We start from the raw sequence: 24,079 nt of genomic DNA, 5'->3' as shown, positions 1-24,079 counted from the left end.
GCGTCTTGTTATTGCTTGCGAAATAGCCTTAGAAATAGCTTAGTACTTAGGCTTACCACTACCTTTTATAGCAGGACCTAAATTGAACTACCCTGCTATTTCGTACCATGACGTTCAATAGTAGCAGGCCTGCAGCAGGCTTGCTTAGAAAAACCTATAAACCTACCTTTTTTATATGAATAAAAAGCTTAATGTTTTTATATCTGAGATAACAAGTTAGTTTTACACAGCACCAAATCAAGTATTCTGCACTTGTCGCTTTTATGGTATGTATATGGTAATACCATCCCTTCTCTAACATTGACCATAGAGCCTTGCTAAATAGCCATAGAAGACAGACAGAGTAGCCAACCGTAAGAAAAGAAATCATGTCAACAAAATACCTACATCTAACATTCAATCAATGGTGTTTGTTTTTTTTTGTTGGATTTTCCCTAAAAATAATATTAAATGCTTTACAATTCCAATTCCCTAACAAATATAATATAACAAAACAAATATAAGTGTTGAATTTGAATGCAAATCACATTTAGTGTAGTGATTGTATAAACCGAGAAAATGGTCAACATCACAGCTTTCTGCCGAATTTGCCTGGCTACCGACCGCAACATGCACGTTATTGCTCACACACCGCTGCAAGAAGTTTATGAAAAACTTACTAATATTGCGGTAAGTGCGTATCAGCTTCCGAAAAATAAAAATAGAATATCAACATTACCAATCTCCTCCAAACGATATCGTCAAAATTCTTATCCTGAATGCAGCGGTAACGCGGTGGTGGTCCACTTAAGCCCGCCTGTGATTGAAAGTATTTAGATTAAAATCTTTTTAAAAAATTATCAATATACAGATATATTGCGTCCCGTCACAAAGAAAACACTAATTTCCGGCTTATACAAAACGGCAAAATTTAACAAACCAAGCGCACAACGAAGGTCAAAAGATATTTGAGCACTGTGTCTGAGAAAAACAAAATATATGTCTGCTATATTTTTCTCTGTCTACAATTGTGTCAGTGTTTGTTTTAAATCTGAAATTTTTTAATTTGCAGCTGCACACAGACATGAGACCAATAGCAGCGTGTTACATCTGTTACTCTAGACTGAGGAACTCGCTCAAGCTGATGCATACCTCGCTACTGGCCGAGTCTTTTCTGAGAGGCATTTTGGAAAAAAATCAGGTACCAACTTTTTCTTACATATCTACCAATTTTCTTGTAGGGTCACCAGTGTAAGAACCAGAGGGGCTCCAGGGGTGATCCGTCCTTTCTGGGACCATTTCACCCAGTTACCTGAGAACATACCATTAGCAATAGAGCTTTTTTTGTATGAATTTTAATTTATGTGTTTATTTATATTGTTAAGTTAGTGTATAGTAATACTAATTACGCGGGGCTTTACTCCTGAGGGAATTTCGGGGTAAAAAGTACCCTATGTGTTATTCCAGTTTATATTCTATCTGTCTACCAAATTTCGTAATAGTCTTGTCCAATAGATTTTGTGTGAAATACAAAAAAAACATATGCACGTACGTACATCCTCACAAACTGTTGCCATTTTCAAACTTACAATCTTTTGTATTACAAACATACTTTACATAGTTGACTGAGTGAGATAATATTACATGGCAGTGGATAGGAAACAACAGCATTCCCAAAGTGGACAGATGGCCATTTGTACTATTGGAAACATATGAATATTACAAATGTGAAAATCTATCTGTCCCGCTTTCATTACATTGGATTGCAATATTTCCTTAATATTTTTTTGAAATTAACATTTTATTTTTAACATCACCTGTTTTACCAACATCAAGAAATAAATAAATTTCAGATAAATGATGGAATTATCGGCAATCAGAAGAGTTTGGTGTCTATTTCCATCACTCCCATAGAATACTACAACACAAGTGAGGAAGCCCAAGTGAAGAATGAACCCAAGAATGAAGAAGTGGAGAAGACTGTAAAAACTGAAGAAACTATAGGTCAGTATAGTATAGAATGGGACCACTTCATATACTCTCGTCGTACAAGGTGATGTCGTACAAGGCGATTAAGGAACACTTGACAAGGAATAACACACGTCAAGTGTGTTATTTATTGTTAATACTGGTTCTCAGACTTTATTCAAGGCATCTGAAATGACTATGATTACTGCCATCTTGTGGCAAATACTGTGCAGTTTTTCTAACGATATTTTATTTATGTCACAGCCACAGGAGCCTCAGTGCACAATATATTTACAACTAGCTTTTGACCATGGCTTCGCCCAGTTTTCTTGTGTTCGCCGATAACTTAATCTCAGGTTCTAAGCAATGATGTTCTATGATGATAAAACCTGATTGTGAGAAATAACTATAAATATAAAAATTGACGAGAAAAAGTGCCCGTGAAGGTCTAATTTCTGAATAAATGATTTGAATTTGATTTTAAGTTATGGTCTAACTTAAAATCTATGTGTAGCAGGAGCTAGGTGATTATGCTCGACCGCCACAAAGGGAAGATCTTCCCGCCAGTGTCATGTTGGAGGTTGTATTTATGCTTCCAATCGAAAACACACTGTCTGCGCGGTCTGGGCTTGTTAGCTGTCCATAGTGAGTCGACCGTCGTGCCATCTGTCCGTAGTGTCCTGGATCACTTGTGTGCATGCATGTGGCGTGGTAGATGTCGCCACATATACAAATGTGAAAACATAAAATTCCATCCAAACATAGCCAAACAAACATAGCCCACTTATAGTTTATAGAATAATTTATTATCTATATAAGATAGATATCATTATCAATCTTGCATACTTTCAGAATCTCCAAAATCATTGGCAGTGTCTGACGTAGAGGACAAGGAGTTCTCAGATTCCGAAGACGACCTACCGCTGAAGAGCATCAGATTGAAGCAGGAGCAAAATGCGAGGAAGAAAGATGACAAAGTGAGGAATCGAGATGGGAAACTTGGTATGGAATTTATAAGTTGTATTTTTTAAAATATAATATTCCTTGATTGAATAATATTGATTATTGATAATATTGATTAATACGGTGTTTTTATATTTTACAGTGTACAAAATGAACGCAAGGGAGATAATTTTAACGAAAGAGGAACAAATAGAGGAACTGTTAGCTAGAGCGAAGACGGAGAACTACAGGGATTCCCCGTACAAGTGTGATTTGTGCTACAAGGGGTTCGTGGACGCGCAGGCGTACGAGAATCACAAAGAGAAACACGACGAGGTTGGTAGTTTTTGCTGTGTTTATGGTAGTGTATGGTAGATTTTGCATAGCCATAGTAGTTTTTTAATCACTCTTAGATGACAATATTGAAATTTGATAATAATTATAATTGTGGTATTTTTACGTCTCGTTAGAATGTCAACTTTGTACTCATAAGTGTAAGGCAAAGCTTTAGTTCAGAACCCTTAATCCTAAATTACATTGATTGATTCTATAAAGGCTGGCTTAACAAGTAAACGCTTATTCTATTCCGACACTGGCTGCCCAACCAATGACTGGCAGTGGTGATACAGTGAGCATTCGTTCATTTATGAGAGATGCAATATGATTAATTATAGTAGATATTGGTAGTAAATGGCAGTTTTTGGTAGAAAATGGTAGTTTTTGTCAAACCATGGTAGTTTTTGCTCAGGAACCCGTAACAATTGATAACTTGTAGAAAAGCGGCGGCTATCCGTGCGACATCTGCCGCATGCGGTACCGCTCTGCGCGCCAGCTGCGCTCGCACTTGGCCACCTCGCACCAGCGCCGCTACCAGTGCTACGACTGCCCGCACAAATCTCATACCGCGTGAGTATTCATCACACTCATGCCAGATGCCTTTAGGCTACTTGAATAAAATCTGAATCAGTGGAGGAGAGTTTACATCATCATCAATTATTTTATATTGTAATGGTAATTTTGCTTGACTCCCACACTGGAGGTCCCGGGTTCGATTCCCGGTCATGTCAAGATGGAAAATGATCTTCAGATTGAACTGGGTCTTGGATGTTTGTGTGTACTTATGTCATAAAATACTATTTTAAAAAAACCTTAATTATCGGAAAACTTAACTAATTTTTGTTAGTGAACTTAAATCTAATTGTGTTAGTACTTATACTAGCGAAAAATAACTATATCCTTAAGATCCTTATAAATTATTTTATGGTACATTGTATTTTATTTTATATTCAGTCGATGATATTAAACAACTTTTCTTATAAATACATTTTCATCAAGTTAGGTATAAAGTTTTGTATAGAACAAGTGATTTTTTAAATATATCATAGACTGAGCATGTTGACTAAATATTACCAATTCAAAATTATTCAATTTAGGATGATATACATCACTTATTGACGTCAAAAAATTACTTAAACCAAGTCTACAGCAAACTTCCAAAGCGCAGTGTAAGAAGAAGCGGCGCAACAAACTTCACCGCAGCCTTTTCTCCATTAACAACAAATACAAAATCATCTTGTATATTTATTGTTGAATTGGCTAACTCAATACAGAATTAGCGCTCATTTCCGCTATACTTATATGCGACTCAGATGCATTAAACTGACTTATTTGAGTTTTTGGTAGAAAATGGTAGAATTTAGTTGTTTCCAGGAGTGTTGGTAGTTTTTTAGCTGTTTAGCAACCGGAATTAAGTTTAATAAAATGTATGTGACATGAAATTGAATTGATATTAACCTAATTTTCAGGAACCAAGCCAGGGAACACGACAAGTGGCATAAAGGGTATACTTACGAGTGTCAGCTGTGTGGGCAAAAGTTCAGGTAAGTTTAAATAAATGAACAAAACTCCACGACGGAACATACAAACAGACAGACAGACTTTCGCTTTTATACAGGGTTATTGGTATTTAACGCAACTTAACCTTCCAAAGGCGCATACGGTACATAGAGACTGACTGATCTTTTGTTCTACGACTTTTGTCTAAACGTCATAAATACAAACACTTTTTCTTTTTATTTTTATTTTTAATGTCGTTTCTACAAACCGTTAACTCTATGTTGGACTCCGCTACATAACGCTGCTGCGCTGTCTCGTGTCGCTCGGCTGTTGCATGCAGTTAACATGTGTACAATCGCTAATTAGATTGTAATTTTTTTATATGAAAAAAAAAAACCGACGAATCACGAAAAGTTATAGAATAAAAGTTGCTTGTTTTGATGTACCCGAGTAGTCTTTAGGAGGATTTGCGTTTGATACCAGTAACCCTGTATATTAGTATGAAAGATTCTTTTTTGATTGCAGGAAACCGACGTCATATTTAACCCACATGAGGAAAAGTCATCCCACGGAACATGTATGTGAAATCTGTGGCGACAGTTTTGTTGGGAGACACGGGTTACTGATGCACAAGAGCAAGACGCACAGACAGACTGAACAGGTATGTTTTATATGAATACAAATCCTACTAATATATGTATATTAGAAATGTGAAAGTTTGCGAGGATGTATGTCTGTAAGTTTGTTACTCTTTCACGCGATATCTACTGGAGGGGTTGTTATGAAATTTGGTACACGGGTAGAATATAACCTGGAATCACACATAGGATACTTTTTATCCCGAAATTTTCAGCGGAGCAAAGCCTAGGGGCGCAGCTAATATGTTATAATAACGTGTAAACCGCTGGACCGATTTTGATGAAATTTGGTATTGATGTAGTTAAAGAATCCTGTTCAAAAATAGAGACTACTTTTTATTTCAATAATCAACCCCCCAAATGACTAATGGGGGGTGGAAGTTTCTATGAAAATGAAATCACGCAAAATTAAAATAGTTGATTTATAACGACGTTTGATTTATTTTAGATACCAACAGACCAACAAAACTCGAATACATACTGTTCGGAATGCAAAATTCAGTTCGTGACGAGCGACGCCTGGAAGCGACATATAATTTATTCCTTCAAGCACAAATCCAGTAATCAGGACAGGTGGGTTCAAACATTTTCACTGTAAATATTCTATTTGAAGTGGAGACGGGATCTACTGCAACCAATTCACCAATAATCTTGTTCGCCATTTAAATTTCAGGACCATTAATTTCTTATAGATACTTACCTAAATCATTCCACATCGGTAGGACTTGGTGAGAAACCAGGTTGATGGCCCTTAGTGTTGGATACATACTAACGGACAATTGTACGATGGCAAAGTCGATCTATTTATTTAAAACCTAAAATAATTTTAATATTGATACGATAATAACTTGCGTAATGACATAAGACAGAAGATCCCTTGAGTAGGGACTAAATAAATTAATCGAATTGGTATTACATGGATCTCACAACTTTTTACGGTAGTTGAAACTGAGCTGCGAGACTTGATTTTTTTACAAGAAGTGTGTGTACTTACACACAAAAAAATTATACATAAATTTATATTTAAAAAATGGTAAGCCCTTCTGGCATGATAGGGACCAACACTGTTTGAATGAGTTTCTTTCGGCATTTCTTCTCAGCAGTGGCCGTTCCGAAATGCTAGTAGTTTGTAGCTTTGGTAAACATCATTTAATTTAGAATATGACGTGAAAAAGTGCACGTGAAGGTCTAATTTCTGAATAAATTATTTGATTTTGATTTTGAAGCTATGTAATGTAATCGTAAGGTAACTAATTTAACCGTCGTCATCAAAATCGTCGGCTGTATGCAGTTCTGATGACAATACGATAATATGGTGCTGTCGAATTGATCTGATGATAGAGCCGGAAGGTGTATACCGGAACTTCATGATGTACAACGTATCATAGCCGAGTTTGGATTTGTTAGAAAGATGTTGTAATGAACTTACGTGCCTTTATAAAAGCATGTTTTTCTAAACTGATTTATTGTATTAAATAATAATAATATTCTTTATTTTATATTTTAAATTAAATACATGCCATATAAGATTTACAATCATACGCAGTCTTGTAGCGAGGGGTGCGTCGAAGCTTTTGAAATTGCCAGTAGTTTGTACCCTTAGAGAAATTACTATCCTAATTAATATTATAAATGCGGAAGTAAGTTTGTTACCTCTTCACGCTCTATCTACTCAACCAATTTTCTTGTAATTTTTCATACATGTAAGAATGGATAATGTACCTTTGTAATTGTGAGAGAATTTTTGCAATCGGTTCGGTAGTTTCGGAGATTATCCGCCTCAAACATTCGCAAACCCACAAATTCACAAACTCTTACCTCTTTATGAGCGTGAAGAGTTAACAAACCTAATTTCGCTTTTATAATATTAGTAATACTTTAGCCAAGGTCCTGAGGGAATCCTATGATACGGGAGCGCAGAACAAAGACCGCGTTCGTGACAAGAGTTTATTCTGAACTAAAAAATGACTGTGTTTGTTACTTGTATAACTTAAGCTACCCTCACATCAAGCATATATCACAGTTAGGATATATCTGTGCATAGTTCGTGGTGTCGCATCTGCGAGTCGCGCGTGTCGGGCGCGCCGGACGCGCACGCGCGCGCGCACGCGCGGGAGCTGCGTGCGCGCGCGCGCGGCGTCGCGCTCGGCGCCAGCCTGCCTTGTGCTCAGGTGAGTTATCATGCTATGTTTGTTTGTTTGTTTGTGAACTCTTATTGCACGAAGAAAACATACGACTTCGACGGCAGTGCCTTTTCCACAGGTAAGATATCTTGCTTTGTTTGACACGACCTCCGTGGCACAGTGGTAGAGTGCTTGCCTCTGAACAGAGAGAACCCGGGTTCGATCCCCGATCGGGTCATGATGGAAAATGATCTTTTTCTGATTGGCCCGGGTCTTGGATGTTTATCTATATATGTATTTGTTATAAAATATAGTATCGTTGAGTTAGTATCCCATAACACAAGTCTCGAACTTACTTTGGGGCCAGCTCAATCTGTGTGATTTGTCCTAATATATTATTTGTTTGTAAACTCTATTGCACGAAGAAAACAGAGAAAGCAGTAATATAAAAAAATTACTATTACTTTGTATTATTAGCTGCGACCCGGGACTTCACCCCCGTGGGAATTTCGGGATAAAAAACATCCTATGTCTTATTCCAGGTTATATTCTACCCGTACACTAAATTTCATAACAATCCATCCAGTGGAATTCGCGTGAAATAATAAAAAAAACAACGAAGCGCGTAATGAAGATCTAAAATATAGTTTTGTTATTACTTTTTTATGTTTATATTTATTCTACAAATCAACTCGTGGCAAAAATACATTTTTTGTATGTACCTATGTATGTTAGTTTGTAACGCGATATCTTTCGAACCATTGGTCTAATTTTGATGAAATTTATCTGTCAATAAAATTTGTGTTGGAGCATTTGTTACACGTGTCACATATATTTTTTTATTTATTTTTAAAAATAATAATGAGATGAAAAAAATCTGGGATCGAGCGGGATTTGAACCCGCGCCCCTGTCTACCCGGGACCGTGCTCTTGACCACTGAGCTATAGAGACCATGCCAGTTCGGCCGAATCAATTCATCTCTATCGTCTCACGCCGACGTACAGTATTGTCATTAGAGAATAGCAGGTACTCTCAACTAATCAACAATACCCCACTGTTACAAGCAAGAAATTATGTTTTTTGAAAATACTCAAGCGTCTATTTAAATGGATTTGTTATACATGTCATACATTGTTTTTAACTTATTTTTGAAAATAAGTTGAAAAGCTTGTGTGACATGTTAGTCGTTTTTGAAATATTCACAATTTTATAAAAACTTCAAAAATTTATAAATAAATTAATATAATAAATTCGCGGCGAACAACTAGTATTTATATAAAGTGTGTTTGTTCGCAGTGCGGCGCGGAGTTTGCGAACAAATCGCGATTGTCTGCGCACACGCGGCGCGCGCATCTCGGTCTCAAATACAACAAGAATATTGTTTGTGAGCTCTGCGGGAAACACTGTTCTGTGAGTATACAATCAATTTCGGTTAAAAATAAGTTTTTTTTTTAATATGTATTTGTAATGCGATAACTTTCGAACCGTTGGTCTGATTTTGATTAAATTTAAAAGGTATATAGGATCTGTCAATAGAATTTTTAAGTTCGTGGGGACAACAAAATCGGTTAAGTCGTTTTTTTGAATATTCACAATTTTGTAAAAACTCATCAAAAATATCTTGTAAGTGTAATTTCGCGGCGAACAACTAGTTCTATATTCTGTTCGACCTCGGTGGCGCAGTGATAGTGCTCGCCTCTGAACAGTTCAGTTCAACCGAACAGTTCCCGGGTTCGACCCCAGTCGGGTCATGATGGTAAACGATCTTTTTCTGATTGGCCCGGGTCTTGTATGTATATCTATATATGTATTTGTTATAAAATATAGCATCGTTGAGTTAGTATCACATAACACAAGTCTCTTACTTTGGGGCTAGCTCAATCTTTGTGATTTGTCCTCTTAATATATCTATTCAATTGTATATTCAAGTCTAACGCCACACTAAAGTACCACCAACGCACGCACACCGGAGAGAAGCCTTTCCCGTGCTCGTCTTGTCCGAAGCGGTTCTCGAGCCGCAGCCACCTCGCCATCCACGCGCGCACGCACAGCGGCGCGCGGCCTTACTCTTGCAACACATGCGGGAAGAGCTTCACGCAGAAACCGGCGCTCAATAGGCACCGCAGGGTGAGTCACGGCCCTCCATGGGAATTGTGTTGTTGCCTTTCAACTCTGGTGTGGCTCAGTAGCCTCATTCGACGTATACGGGATTCGTTGTTACAACTAAAAGTGGCCTTTAGAAAATCACTAGTCTAGTCAATACAACCAATGCCCGCAAACACACTGTCTTACATTTACAAAACTAGTATGGATAATGGATTTTTCTGTTTGATTAATTGACATTTTCTTTTCTCAGGTACATACAGGAGTGAAGCCTTATGAATGTCAATATTGTTCGAAAAAGTTCAGTCAGTCTAACTCCCTAAACATACATATAAAAAGTGTGCACTTGAAGATACCTGTGGTTCGGAAAAAAACTGAAATCAGTAAGGCACAGGAAGATTTGCCTGCGGTGTTTTGAATATTACAGTATTATAAATTTCTTATTCATGTAATTTAATAGTAATTGCCTCAAATATAATAATGAACTATACCACGCATGTCTTTTATTTTGTTTCATATCTAACTAGCTGTTGCTAGTTGGATATGAAAATACTAAATACTAAATTTTCCACGGGAACAGTTATATTAGGATGGAAAGTACCCTATGTCCTTTTCCATACTATAAACTACATGTATGCAAAATTTCAAAAAGATTGGTTGAGTAGATAGGGCGTGAAGAGGTAACAAACATACTCTGTTTATAATATTAGGATTTGCTGATGCCTGCAGCTTCAGTAGTCTCTGCTACGATCGCTATACCAAAAATCACATTCGCACACACACATTTAGAAAATAAATACAAAAAAAAAAAGTTACTGGAACTGGAAGTATATTATGTAATCACTTTATATTTGAAATTGTCAGAGAGACTAAACATACTTGGAGTACCTACTAATTCCACAATTTTAACTTTTTACCCTGTCATTCATAACAAACATAAAATCATGGAATTAGTAGATACTCCGAAGTTACTATAACTTATTAAATCCATGCATAAAACATACTTTAAGCCAAAATATGTTTGCCTTTTTCAGAAAGAGGCAAACATATTGTGCAATAGTGACAAAACAATATTTTATAGCTTAAAGTATGTTTTGTCTTTCCCATGAATAAAAAGCTTTACTAATTTTTACACATAGGTATACCTACTTCCTTGTATGCCATTGTTAATTAATATTTACTCATAATGCTTTTTTATTGCAAGTTGGAGGAGGAAATGAATAAAATCCCGCCATACATAACAAAATACTATATTTACATCATCTAAAACTTTGCACTTTTCCGCCTAACAAACATGGAAGTACTGAGAGGTAGTTTCAACTGAACAATTTTCTTGCTTCCCGAGGTCACTACCGACGCTCCCAACACTCTAACCTTAGTTGTTAATGTCCTTAAAGCCATGTTTACATGTTTCCCTAAATCTTCGGCACTGTATTTAAAATCGTTGATAATCAGCAAAAAAACTATGGCGTGACATAAAGACTTGTCTTTTAACTGCAAAGATCTATTACGTTTCGAGTTGACGTAACTTGTGAAGTTGTTTAATATAACTTCATTCAGTGTTGGTGAGTGAGGACATGCACAAAACGCTTTTTTAATTATCTCTTTCATCATTGTTCCGTATAATTTGATCAGGCAACTGGCATATAAAGCTAAGACTTTGTATTCTGTACTTAATGATTTGTTAATAACAATGTTTCTGATCCACTCCACCATGTCTGAAGTAATATCTTTGTTGCCAATCTCTGAGTTTATTTTCTCGTATTGTTCTTTTGTTAATATTTTGTATAAATCGTACACATCACTTACATCTGTGGCTTCGCGATTTATTGGTGGTATATAGAAGTCTTCAGAATCTGTTTTAGTGTATGAACTCAGATCAACTTGATCTTCAGCTATATTAATAGTAACATTGTGCATTTGGTTGACTACAGTCTCCGTGTTAACTTTTAACTTCTCTCGTTGTTCCATAACCTTCTTCTGTTTCTTGGAACCGAACTTCCGACTCAACTCCAAGCGGCTGGTGTCTAGTACAGAGTCCAAATTATGCTTTATTACGGGCTTAACCTCAACGTTGCCTGCTTCAATCAATCTCACTTTGCCGGTAATTTTGTTACGCGCTAATATCAAAGTCTTGCCCAAATCTTCTTTTTCCTCATCACCAGCATACAATAAGTTGCAAACGTCGACGGCTATAGATTTGAATTTGGCATTTTTGTCTTCGTACAAGAAACAACTTTTTGAAACAAATTCGTCGGTGGGATATCCATTTTGAAAATTAACAATCAATGGGTTCTCAATACTTTTAGGATATACTTCGTCAATACACAAGGTCGACATTTTAAAAACAAAGCATAAAACTGTATTATTTGTAAAACCTCATCACATGGACGATAAAATTAATTTGGATTTGAGGTTATGATTATGAAAGTCAAAACAATGAAATGTCAGTGTCAAACTGTCACTGTTTTTTTTTTTTAATTTTGTTGGTAAGAAAAGCCCTGTACCTTGATCCACAGGCGAGCAAAGTAGTAAAGTAGTGCCTTGTGGGGATCAATCATCGGATCACACCGAACAATCTGAACAGATACCACAGATTTATGAAAATTACATCTTATATCTGTGACAGACACTCATTATTGCGAGTCTATCTGTTAAGTGCACATACACTAATCAAATTGCAACCTTAATCGCTGTAATGCCGCGGTCTTGATGAAACACGATATAGCATAAATATACAAGATCTATAAAAATATATACCTATAATAAAACAATTTTAGGGCTAAGAATGTTACACATATCCCATTACATATTACAAAATTTTAATATATTTGTTACTCAACAGGAACATATTGCTTACCAAATTATATATTAATTATGTTAATAACAATATTGGGAAAAAAAACGGTGATTGTAAATGCATATTAAAAATTGGGAGATGACTCAACCAAAAGGGAAGTAGGTAAATAAAAATAAGCGTGTTTATAATAAAATTTATTTGTATTTGTCTTACATATAAGTAAATTTATATTCATCATCCAATAAAATGAATGTAATATTCATCGTGTAATTTAAATGCTTTTATGATTACAACAAGCTTTCTTCATTTCTTGTGAAACTGAATGATATTTATTTAAATAACAAATTAATTCAAAACAAAAAGCTCTTCTAATACAGTCTTGTCTACAGAGAGTGAAAAACAATTTTATAGAACAACATTTGATTATGCGTTCAATTCAACACAGCGCTTTATTTATTTTCTACTCTTCATAAAGAGACTAGAATTAATGATATAGATTTAAACTTATAAATGTTTAAGTTTACTATTAAGAAATATTACAAATCAACATAATCATACTTTTTTTTTCTGACGGACCATTTTCAAAATTTGACAGTTTATTTAATTTTTTATTCCGTCTGCTTACATACATTTTCAATTGTTGTGTTTGACGACAATTTCAAAAACAATTTGTTACTTAGTAAATATTATTTGTCGTATAATACGTTAAAATCTCACCCATAACTTCGTTAATACTCGTAGTTAATACTAGTAGAATTATTTTATTAGGTAAGTACTGTAAATATGTTTTTAAATAGCTATTAAACTACATATTATTTTTTTTTATTATGTACTCTCCTTATATGGTTATTAAGATACCTCCTAATAGTACTATTATAACTACATAAATCACATCGGTATATATGTTCATTTAATTGGCTAGTTGCAGCATTCTCATTCTTTTCCTTTTTTAAGTGTACTTTTGTATGAGCAATAAAATTCTTCCTTACAGTACTGCCATAATCGCATAAATCACATCGATATAACAGCTTTGCCAATTTGCTAGTAGGTTCATTTTTGCTATGTATTTTTATATGACCTACAAAATTGTTTCTTACGTTACTAGTATAACTACACGTATCACATTTGTATAATTTGTTTTTGTGCATATCCAAATGGGCGAAAAATTGATTTTCAGAATTGGTTTTGAAATCACATTTCAAACAGTTGTAGGAAAACGATTCTCCTACAGATTTTTTATTATATCTATTTAAAATGTCAAAAGGAGACAAAGCTGTTTTGTGAACAGTCTTATAATGTTTGCGGAGATACTTTTTATTGTAACCAATGTAATTACATTTATCACAGTTATATGTCTCATCTTTCGTATGATTGTTCATATGATTTTTAAATCTGTACGTGAAATTAGTTTTGTAATTACATTGCGTACAGAATAAATTAGCTTTTTCATGTATACGACGGTGTCTTTTTAAACCGTGCTCGAAATATTTATTACAAACGTCACAAATTTTAGATTTTTTAAGTGTTTTATCAATATTTTGTTTGTCATTTTTTATATTTACATCTGTCACTGTGTTTACTTTATTTTGTTCTCCTGTGCCTTTTTGTTCTTCGTATTCTCCGTTTTCGTCGTCTATATTATCATTACGTGCTTCTTCAACTATATCCAAAACTTCAGTATTGAAAAGTGTCTGTGAATCATCAATCGGTTCTGTTTGGTTTGGATGTTCTTCAATGATATATTTGCCTGAAAATCACACCGGAAATTGGGCGGAAGTTCGAATATTTATTTCATTTCCTGTTAGAGGGCGCTCCTGGCTCACTAGCGCCACTGTCACGTTTTTATCGATTTCTTTTATTTATCATTGCAAACGAAATAGTGGCATGTAGTGTAAAACTATATAATATACCATGGAAAACTTTAATCAGATTTCAATTTTTATCAGAAATTATTATAGTTTTATATTCGACATAATTGTCTATTATTTACTAAAAAGAAAATACTGGACACCAAAATCCTTATCGTATATTGTGTGTACTACATTTTGCATTATTATAGAAAATGTAGTACAAAATCCTTCATAATCTCCTTTGCTCAGCTCCTTTGGTATTTTTTAGTTTACGCTATAAATTTAATTAGAAAATGCGATGGTGGCGCTAGCGAGCCGCGAACGTCATCTTCAAATTTAGAAGATAAAAAATCTTACCAACACCAACGGTAATTTTCTGGGGACTGTTGTAATTTTTCAAATCGATTCCAAGCGCGTGCGCAAACTCGCTGCCGTAGAAAACCAGGAGTTCTGTGAATTTCGGTATTATTTTCACCGTCCTGTAACAATAAATTTTTTTTTAATTAAGAATATCACATAATTTTCTTTTCATTTTTGACATGTAAAATTTTTTTTTTATTTCGTATAAGTACTTTAACGAAAATCAATCTTGTTATATAAAAAGTGGTAAGTTATCTTGTCTATAATATCATTGTCCGTAAAATAATGAATGAATAAGAAGCTACCAAATATAAACATAATTACGCTACGTATTTGTATGTTTCGTGGTAGGTTGTAGCACAGTTCACGTCTCACGGAACATGCGTAGCACGTTACTAATGTCAACATACTGTCTCTTTTTCCCATATCGTATACCCATCATGTAAAAAGAGAGAATGTGTGGACGTAACGTCTTGTTACATACTTTATGTTTCATAGTAACCTTCAGTTAGGTACTTTACGTGTTGTACAAGTTAACTCAAATGGATTTAACCTATAATAAATCTGGCCTTGATATTGGAACGCGACCAGGTTTTGCTCGTGGTAGCTCCTGGCGCAGTTAACATAGCGCATCCAGTTGGATGCCTCACCGTCTATGCCATCCACGACTGAATAACCATCATCTTTGCGGATCTAAAATGTATAATGAAAGTATTTAAAATGAATATTAAACTTCTTGTACATATGGTTTATTTTCTTGTTTGGTTTACTTTGCTTATTTATTTGTTCAATTGGTCCATGGATTTAATAAGAGCACCTTGTCCAGGTTTTATGTTAGTATACTGGCCACTGATAAAAGAATAAATGACAATGTGTTCTTAGTTTAAATATTTTTTCACATATTGACAGATAAAATTGCCGCCGATTGTTTTTAACATGTAAAATTACGATTTGTTATTTTGGAAGTTCAATATAATTATTTCCATTACCACGACACGCTAGTTAATAATTTATTATAGACCAACTATTTGAACAATCTACCATACTAATTCCATGAATTGGTCTCAACCATAGATATAGAAGGACCCCGCGCGCGGCATAACTCTGGTCTATCACAAAATAATCATGGAATTAGTAGGTGCTTTGTACGAAGTCCTTATTAAATCCATGCAATTAATATGTCTGTGGTCTCAACTTTCCAGAACAGTCTCGGTACATATCGGTCTAATTTGAATATTTGGTCTACTTTCTCAAATTGCTTATGACTTCAAATTTTTTTTTTCACCAGACCAGCATTGCGATACCTACATAAACATACTATAAAAAATTACCTGCCAGCAATACACAGAGTTGAAATCGTCAGTTCGTTTCCCAAGGTAAGGGCCGAAGCGCACGCCGCGCGGCAACGTTAGTGAACTGAACACTCCGAGACCGGCACCTTTTATACAATAAGTACATACTACTTCTTATTACACAAAAAAAAAACAAAAAAAAAAAATAAAGGAAAAAGAGACGCAATGGCAGATTTATATAGCTAACCAGTTGTTTTTGAAAATAAGAATGAGATGAAAAAGAACCGCGCCCCTGTCTATCCAGCCCCGCAATCACGCTATGGGATCTATCAAAAAACTCACAGATTGCAAATTTGCACGGCCTCTCCTCATACATATTTGTCAAAATTCCGGAGTGAGTTTAGTTCAACTCGCCGACGCACCCGCAAGTGTAGCGCTAGTGTTCGAGTGAGTTTTACAGAATGCAAATTAGCCATATCCGCGCGGAATCCGACGTGAGTTTTTTGACGTCTCTTACAGAATCGAAACACAGTGCTCTTGACCACAGAGCTACCGAGACCGTGGCAATTCAAATTAAGTTAAAAAGCATGTGTGAAATGTATAACATAATAATAATAATCTGGCGTTATCCCGAAGCAACTACATCAATCACTAAGAACATTAAATCTAGCACCACACACCTACAACCTATTACAAAAAGCTGTCATATTAAACACCTGTCGCCTAGTTAGAAAATTCTTGCAAACAGACACTCATTCTTCCATAAACACATTTGTCACACAGACACCCATCCCTCAGCAATCACACCGTCTGCCTAATACTCACCTCGATAATACACTCCTCTATCAAGTCATGCAAAATTCTAGCTCCAGCAGAAGAGAAGAAGTGATCCAAATTAACGATATTGATGCCCTCCCTGATAGCCACTTGGCTTAGGTCCGTGCTATCAGTATACCGGTTTATCGGAAACCGAGAAAATAAAAGAAATATAAAATAATAATAAAATAATAACAATGTTTATTGCCATAAAAGATTACATGTTACAGATTATTTGTATCGAAACACGAAATAATCTAAACAAGAAAGAGAACATGCAAATCCGATTGTTATCAACAAAGGTTCCCACACTAGGCTTAGCCTGTCCCGTGGATAACCTTATAATTAGAATTCACAACAAGAGTTAATGAAATAACAAATCCATTTAACTAGTTGTTGCACGCGACTTCGCCCGCGTAAATATTTCCACGGGAACAGTTGTTTTTTCCGGGATGATAGGTACCCTATGTCCTTCTCCACACATCACATCTAAGCAAGATTTAAAGAATTTGAGATTGGTTGATAAAGCGTGAAGAGGTAACAAACAAAACAAACATACGTTCGCATATTAATTAGGATGTGGTGATCACATTTAGTCATTCTTAGGGTGGCAGGAATCTTTCTCATATCTCGTGTGTCATTGCTAACACTGATGTCAAATTATATTCTAGTCTAAAGGCATCTGACGTGACTTACGAATATCGATATTCGTAAGTCTACTGCAACTGTATATGGCGATCGCCATATACAGTTGCAGTAGATATTTTAGTGAACAACTGTCTAACACTAATTCCTTCGCCGGAAGCAAGAGTTATGAATACTAAGATACATTAAATCAGATTGGTAGATATACAAACTTATTTGGCATAGGTAGGATTCGAATCTGGGACCTTTCGATCTCAAGAAAATATTGACGACCTCGGTGGCGCAGTGGTAAGGTTCTTGCCACTGAACCGAGAGGCCCGGGTTCGATCCCCGGTCGGGTAATGATGGAAAATGATCTTTTTCTGATTGGCCCGGGTCTTGGATGTTTATCTATACATGTATTTATTATAAAATATAGTATCGTTGAGTTAGTATCCCATAACACAAGTCTCGAACTTACTTTGGGGCTAGCTCAATCTGTGTGATTTGTCCTAATATATTTATTATTATTTATAGTAAATCGGACACTCTGCTCCAACGCTTAACGAACGAGGAGGGAACTGGATTGATCAGATGAAAATAAGAAAGACTATTTAATAAAAATTAAAAATTGTGGAAGTTAAAAAATTAAGTTGTAGAAGATAAAAAAAAAAATAAACAAAATACTTAAGTAACATTACTTTGAAGATGTTGTTATATCTATGGTAGATATTGAGGTAGGTACATACCGATTATTTCAGATGGCGCTATGTGCAAAAATGGCGTTGGAGTGGTAAGAGCGGCACGAGGCACCCATGGCGGTATTCCAGCTCTAGATGTTACCTATTGAGAACATGACAGGCAAAAATCTGATCCAAAACTCTAGTGCGATTAATTTAAGATTTTGAAATAACGAAATCGTGTCGTGAACGTCAAAATTTATGTACGGAACATAATAGAGGCGCTGTTCGTATTCTATATACCTATATAAGTGACATTATCGAAATACGATTATGTTTTCGCAAAAAGCTCATGCTAACCCCACAGTGCATGGTATATTATATATGGTACATATATTATAGCAGCACATATAGATCGGTTGATAAAAATAAAAAATCATCGCAACTCCTTTGTAGTAATACGGTCGTAGTTCCACAGATTTAAAAACATAAAATGTTCTAATATCTGTTAGTAGTCCATATTTTTATACAAGTTTCATTCTAATCAAAATTCGAACCGTTTTCGAAAGTTTAAAGAATACCTACACACACAAAAATTCTCGAAAATCCCCGAGAATTTTTCGACGGCATGGTACGGCAGTTAACAGCACATCAACCTATATAAATTCATTGCAAACTCGCCGCTATTACCGGTAACTTGATGTGCTTGACTGTACTAGCCAAAGTGCAAATTTTCAGTTAGACCTACAAATTGAAATAAATTATGAAAATACTTTGAGCACTTTTATTTAGGTCCAGCCATTTTCATCAACTGCCCAAAAAGAAGAATTCTCTGTTTTTTATGTGAAAACTACAAAGTAGTTATCGTCACTTTTACAGATATTTGATCAACAAATAAAGATCATCAAAAAATCAATTACATATATTTACCTTGTTGTCGGGTATAACCAATAGTGGACCGTGAATCGCGCAGTACTCAAAAACAAAATCGTAACAATTTTCGCAGTCTGAAAGTAAAATGAAAGTAAATGATTTATTGACTTTCCTTCATTTCTTGAAATCAGTGCCTAACCAAGCGATTTTTCATACTAAGTTATGTGTATTAAATAATTGCTTACATATGTATTCATCGAAAGAAGGCTCATTTGGCTCGTAGTAATTAATTGGTTTTCTTTTGCGCAACTTTGATTTATCCATTTTGAACTTTTTACATTAGTGTTCGATTTACCCGCTCTAAACTTAAAAAAAAATGTTGAGGCAAAGAAACCTTATAACCTTATTTTTGTACGGTCAAGATGAGATAATATTGAAACGACAGTAGAACAAGTTTGTTATGATAGGATCTTTTGCATATTTACTTCCAATACTTAGGTAAGTATTATTATTATTATATTAATAAAAATAATCCATTACGTAATAAAGTCAAAATAGAAATAAAATAACTGTCAGTGTCATTCACCTGACATAACAATGGAAGCTTTGTCAAACGGTGCTGTCAAAATCTGGGCTTGAAATAGGATTTTGTTGCTTTCCTTCCTTTCTCTAAAAATAAATCTTTTTTATTGTGAATTTCGAAATAATTTGAATAAGATAGGTATCTCAAATTCATTTACCGGATAGTGGTTACTTTTAGAAAGCAAATATTTTCTACGTCGTTTTCCGTTTTCATCATAATAGTGAGTTATAAAAAAGTTTATATCCCTGCTACTGCTACAAAGTTCCGGTATTCAAGACATGAAATAATTCATTGTTTATATGGTAAGTTCTATTCTCCTCTCCGATTTTTTTAATCAAAGTCGAGAGCTCACAATAAGCATCATCAGGGTTTTGTTACAATCTTTTTATTATTATTTTTATATCAAAATGTACCTACGCTTAACAAGCACTTGTTCCCGTATAAATTTTGGCAAATCCTCTTTAATGCTCGATTTATTGTTTTTGGTACAATAAATATTTTTACTTCCTACACTAGCAAAGAACCTACATACCAAATTTCAGCTATGTTCAGTAGTTTTAGCTGCATTAAATGTCTGTCAGCCACTGGGCTGCTCTGGACTTGTAGAACACTGTTCTTATTTTTAAGTGTGATATATATATTTTTTTGTTAAGTTCCATATGGAAAGGCAAAGGGATCTAAGCAAAGTAGTTTTTTTTATTGCATTGGATCAATAAAAAAACTATAGATGATCCAACATTAGTCATAGATAATAACATATTTAACATCATTTCATATTTAACATTATTTCTAAGTAGTTCTAAAAAAAAGTCACATCAGATGCCTATGGATTTTAGATGTCTTCAATGGAATCTGATAGCAGTTTTAGCAATAACATCCCAGCTAATATTATAAATGCGAAAGTAAGTTTGTTACCTCTTCACACTCTATATACTCAACCAATCTTCTGGAAATTTTGCATACATGTAGTTTGAAGTATGGAGAAGGATATATCATACCTTTAATCCCGAAAATATATATTCTATAGGAAATTCATGCAGGCCTAACTTCAGGCAAAAGGCTATCTATACTATTACATAGAGAGGTAAGCGTTTGTGAGTTAGTATGTTTGAGGCAGGTAATCTCCGAAACTACCCAACCAATTTCAAAAATTATTTCACCATTATAAAGATACATTATCCAAGATTGTGATAGGCTATATTTTATCTCAAAAATCTCAACGGATTGAAACCCTGGTCAACATCTAGTAAGAACTCAATAAGAAGAAAAATTGTTTTGTTTCAGAAGTTATCATCATTCCAGAACCAGATGGAAGTTCTACAGCCGCTTCTCCAAAATTGCATTTCTAGTATTATATTTGTACCATGAGGCAGAATCTAGATAATGAAGAAAACTTCATGTTATGATTTACAGAATTATTTTACATACTTATACTTTTGTAAATATGAAGAATTAGCACCAACTACTTGCAAGTCAATTTTTTAATTGAATGAAAAAATCTACTTATATTTTCCATCTAACCACAGATCAGAAATTCTGCTCTTTGCAGCCATTTTGAATCGCCCATTGAATATTGAAATACCTCCAATGAGATTCCTTCAATTACCCTCATCATAAATAATCATTGTTAAAAAAAAAAATTCTATCATAACACAGCCTAAAAATGAATAACCCAGACTTTGTTTGCGATTACTGCAGCCGGACTTTCACAAGGAAATATAATCTCCAAACACACATTCAAAACTGCCATTTGAATTCTTCGTGCTACTGCGAAATATGCCACATGACTTTTGGCAGTCCGTCCGGGCTAGGACTCCACCTGTACAGAGGGCACAACAGGTTCGACCAACCATACCCCGAGTGCGATATTTGCGGACGAATCTTCACAAGAAAACAGAACATAGTCTCTCATATGATGACTGTACATCTACAAGGCTTAGGCCCACAGATAAAGTGTCAATTATGCCAGAAAATATTCACGACTGAACGCAACTTGAAGAGGCATATTAACGTTCTTCATAACACTGTTTCGATCAGCTGTGGTGTATGTCAAAAAGTCTTCAAGGAGAGGAAACGGCTGAACGAACATATGCATTCGCATAATATTAAGAATGTGCAGTGTCCAATGTGTGACAAAGCTTATACGAGCAACGCGAATTTAAAGAGACACGTAGAAATGTACCACGGGGAAAAAGAAGAATTTAAATGCAGTATCTGTCCCAAAATATACACTTCCAACCAAAGTCTTAGAAGACATATGCGGACGCGACACAGAAGCGACAGCAATGATGTGTTGTGTTGTGATTATTGTGATTTCAGTACTGTTGGCAAAGAGAACATGGATACCCATGTGTCAAGCTACCACAATGTTTATGAACCCGAAAACACCTGTGCTTGTCAAACTTGCGGGTGCAGTTTCGTTAGTGAATCTATATTGCGACAACACATCAAAACTGAGCACTCGTTTGATACGTTCTATAAATACTGCAAAGATTCCCTATTGAAAGACGTGGGAGGGCGACCGAAGCATGTGTTTTTGAACTGCGAATTTTGTTCAAACACTTACAACAATATATACGAGCTGAAACACCATTTGCGTAATGTACATGACAAGGAATACCGTCTGACAACTTGTAATGTATGTTTTGGGAAATTCTACACGGAAGAGACGATCGCCGCTCATAGGAAGATCTGTGTCCCCCCTCCGGATGTTAACGCGTGTACTCACTGCGACAAATTGTTCACAGACATATCGAGTTTAGAATTTCACATCAAAATCTTTCATCCGCAAGCTCATATCGCGGACTCGAACATTACTTCAACAAGAGACGACACATTAGAAGGAAATTTCAAATGTAACCAATGCGAAAGAGTGTATTACAGTGATAGATCGCTGAAGCACCATATTAAGCTGAGGCACACCACTATCGAGGCGGTGGAATGCGAGATTTGCTCGAAAATGTTCAACAATAAATATTATTTGGCGTTTCATAAGAAAAACGTGCACAGTCACGTCGCGTGGTCGAAATGCGATTACTGCGACAAGCAGTTTAAATCCAAAAGGTACATACGGAGACACATCAAATACACCCATTTGGGTATGCAAAGATACAAGTGTATTGAATGTGAAACTCTGTTTAAAGAGAAGAAGAGTTTACGTAAACACGTCAGGTCCAAGCACCCAGATTCTACAGCGTTTCAACAATGCCACATCTGTCACAAAAGATTCGAGTCCGCCAAGTCATGTAAAATACATTTGAAGTTACTACACTCGTTCAATATGAACACCTATCCTTGTGACTTGTGTTCCGTATCATTCAGCTCGAACGAAGCGCTAACAATACATTTAAAAACAAAACATTTGTCCGACGATACCATTTTCAAATGCAAAGAGTGCAATTCCGTTTTTAAAGGAGATGAAAAGTTTGAGAAGCACAAGGAGTTTTGTAATATCTTGCCGAGTATGAAAAAGGCGTTGCCCCGTTGTATAATCTGTATGAAAGATTTCAGCACTAGGGAAACTCTGAAGCGGCACATAAAAAACTTCCATCCGGAATTTGATCCGGACGAATTGGCTAACTATGGAAGTGAACGTCGTGTGTTCAATATAGACTGTGAAGATTGTATAAAAAATTTCCAAGAAGACGTTTACTTCGAGGTATACCAACGGTCCAAACAATCGAACGACGCTTTTATATTTAAGTGCGAATTTTGCAAATCAACGTACAACTCTTTCGATTATTCGATACAGAGATACAAGTTGATGAATTCCGATAGTTGCCAGAGTAAAATGATCCTTAGTGAATTGTGTACGACGGAGATGAGTGGGGATGAAGAGTTGGGATTCGGTTCTCTCCACGAGTTGGTGGAGCCTGAGAGCACGACTAATGATAATTCAGAAGAGATGCCTGTAGTAAAGAGTGAGCCAATATCACCTTAGGTTAAGAATCCCTTTACTATTTATAAAATTATAGCTCCCGAGTAAAAACATTATAAATTTAACAGCTAAACATTCCTCTTGAAGCCTCTGTTTAAAAAAAAACAACAGTCACTTCCCGCTTTTTTTATGTATGCTTAGATCTTAGATCTTTAAAACTAGGTACGCAACGGATTTTGATGTGAGTTTTTAAATAGATTTATTGGTTGAAGAGGAACTTTTAGTTGTATAATTTGCTATGGTTTTGAAGCCGGGACAGGCCGTAAGTAAGTATTATAGCAATCACGTATCACTGGTTGAAACGTAAACCTTAAAATAATTTATTAATTAAGATACATACATACCTATATTTTGCACAATATCTATTTGAATACCTATCAATAAAGTGTATTGGAAATATTTTTTCTTTACTTTGAAACCTTGTTTATTATTTTTAAATGGTGCCGAAGGCCGTGTGAAGGCCGTGCGTATTGGAGAAGGATAGTAGGACTGAAAGCAGTATTTCGGCTTCGACACTAGCAAATATTTTTGTATGGTCTCGTGAATATTTTCAATCTCGACCTAGGGTTAAGAAGTTGTGAAAAATGGGTCACGTTCACATAGTACGGTTACATAGCCTTATCGGATGAGAAAGTAGAGCTTACCGAGAGATATTCTCTTGTTTTTTTCTAGGA

At 35.3% G+C, this 24,079-nt stretch overlaps 4 protein-coding genes across 6 annotated transcripts; 2 read left to right on the top strand and 2 right to left on the bottom strand.

The window, feature by feature from the left end:
- The first annotated feature begins 353 nt into the window (after positions 1-353).
- Positions 354-10,081, top strand: LOC128681955 (zinc finger protein ZFP2-like). 2 transcript variants are annotated; one of them, XM_053766327.2, is made up of 13 exons: positions 354-669; positions 1,052-1,180; positions 1,833-1,983; positions 2,800-2,949; positions 3,053-3,225; positions 3,665-3,795; positions 4,695-4,769; positions 5,251-5,386; positions 5,812-5,936; positions 7,408-7,534; positions 8,784-8,897; positions 9,417-9,614; positions 9,844-10,081. In XM_053766327.2, exons 1-13 carry the CDS (start codon positions 559-561, stop codon positions 10,006-10,008), a joined length of 1,785 nt encoding a protein of 594 aa, XP_053622302.1. In that variant the 5' UTR covers positions 354-558; the 3' UTR covers positions 10,009-10,081. The 2 variants fall into 2 exon arrangements, with proteins under 2 accessions (XP_053622302.1, XP_053622303.1); XM_053766328.2 differs by having other exon boundaries at positions 354-673.
- A 743-nt stretch (positions 10,082-10,824) lies between these two features.
- Positions 10,825-12,030, bottom strand: LOC128681962 (uncharacterized). Its single transcript, XM_053766345.1, has one exon. The coding sequence runs from the start codon at positions 11,928-11,930 to the stop codon at positions 10,854-10,856; it is 1,077 nt and encodes a 358-aa protein (XP_053622320.1). The 5' UTR covers positions 11,931-12,030; the 3' UTR covers positions 10,825-10,853.
- Positions 12,031-12,604: 574 nt separating this feature from the next.
- LOC128681922 (histone-lysine N-methyltransferase PRDM9-like) lies at positions 12,605-19,209 on the bottom strand. The gene is made up of 7 exons (XM_064436908.1): positions 19,131-19,209; positions 18,943-19,019; positions 18,082-18,175; positions 15,932-16,038; positions 15,154-15,293; positions 14,598-14,719; positions 12,605-14,137 (listed from the first exon to the last, which is right to left on the bottom strand). Exons 1-7 carry the CDS (start codon positions 19,207-19,209, stop codon positions 13,203-13,205), a joined length of 1,554 nt encoding a protein of 517 aa, XP_064292978.1. The 3' UTR covers positions 12,605-13,202.
- Positions 19,210-19,503: 294 nt separating this feature from the next.
- LOC135310017 (zinc finger protein 845-like) lies at positions 19,504-23,804 on the top strand. 2 transcript variants are annotated; one of them, XM_064436938.1, is made up of 2 exons: positions 19,504-19,770; positions 20,756-23,804. In XM_064436938.1, the coding sequence occupies exon 2, from the start codon at positions 21,132-21,134 to the stop codon at positions 23,406-23,408; it is 2,277 nt and encodes a 758-aa protein (XP_064293008.1). In that variant the 5' UTR covers positions 19,504-19,770; positions 20,756-21,131; the 3' UTR covers positions 23,409-23,804. The 2 variants fall into 2 exon arrangements, with proteins under 2 accessions (XP_064293008.1, XP_064293007.1); XM_064436937.1 differs by having other exon boundaries at positions 20,753-23,804.
- The last annotated feature ends 275 nt before the right edge of the window (positions 23,805-24,079 follow it).

Source organism: Plodia interpunctella, chromosome 29, assembly GCF_027563975.2.
Source record: "Plodia interpunctella isolate USDA-ARS_2022_Savannah chromosome 29, ilPloInte3.2, whole genome shotgun sequence".
Lineage (NCBI taxonomy): Eukaryota > Metazoa > Arthropoda > Insecta > Lepidoptera > Pyralidae > Plodia > Plodia interpunctella.
This window is presented reverse-complemented; position numbering and strand designations above follow the sequence as displayed.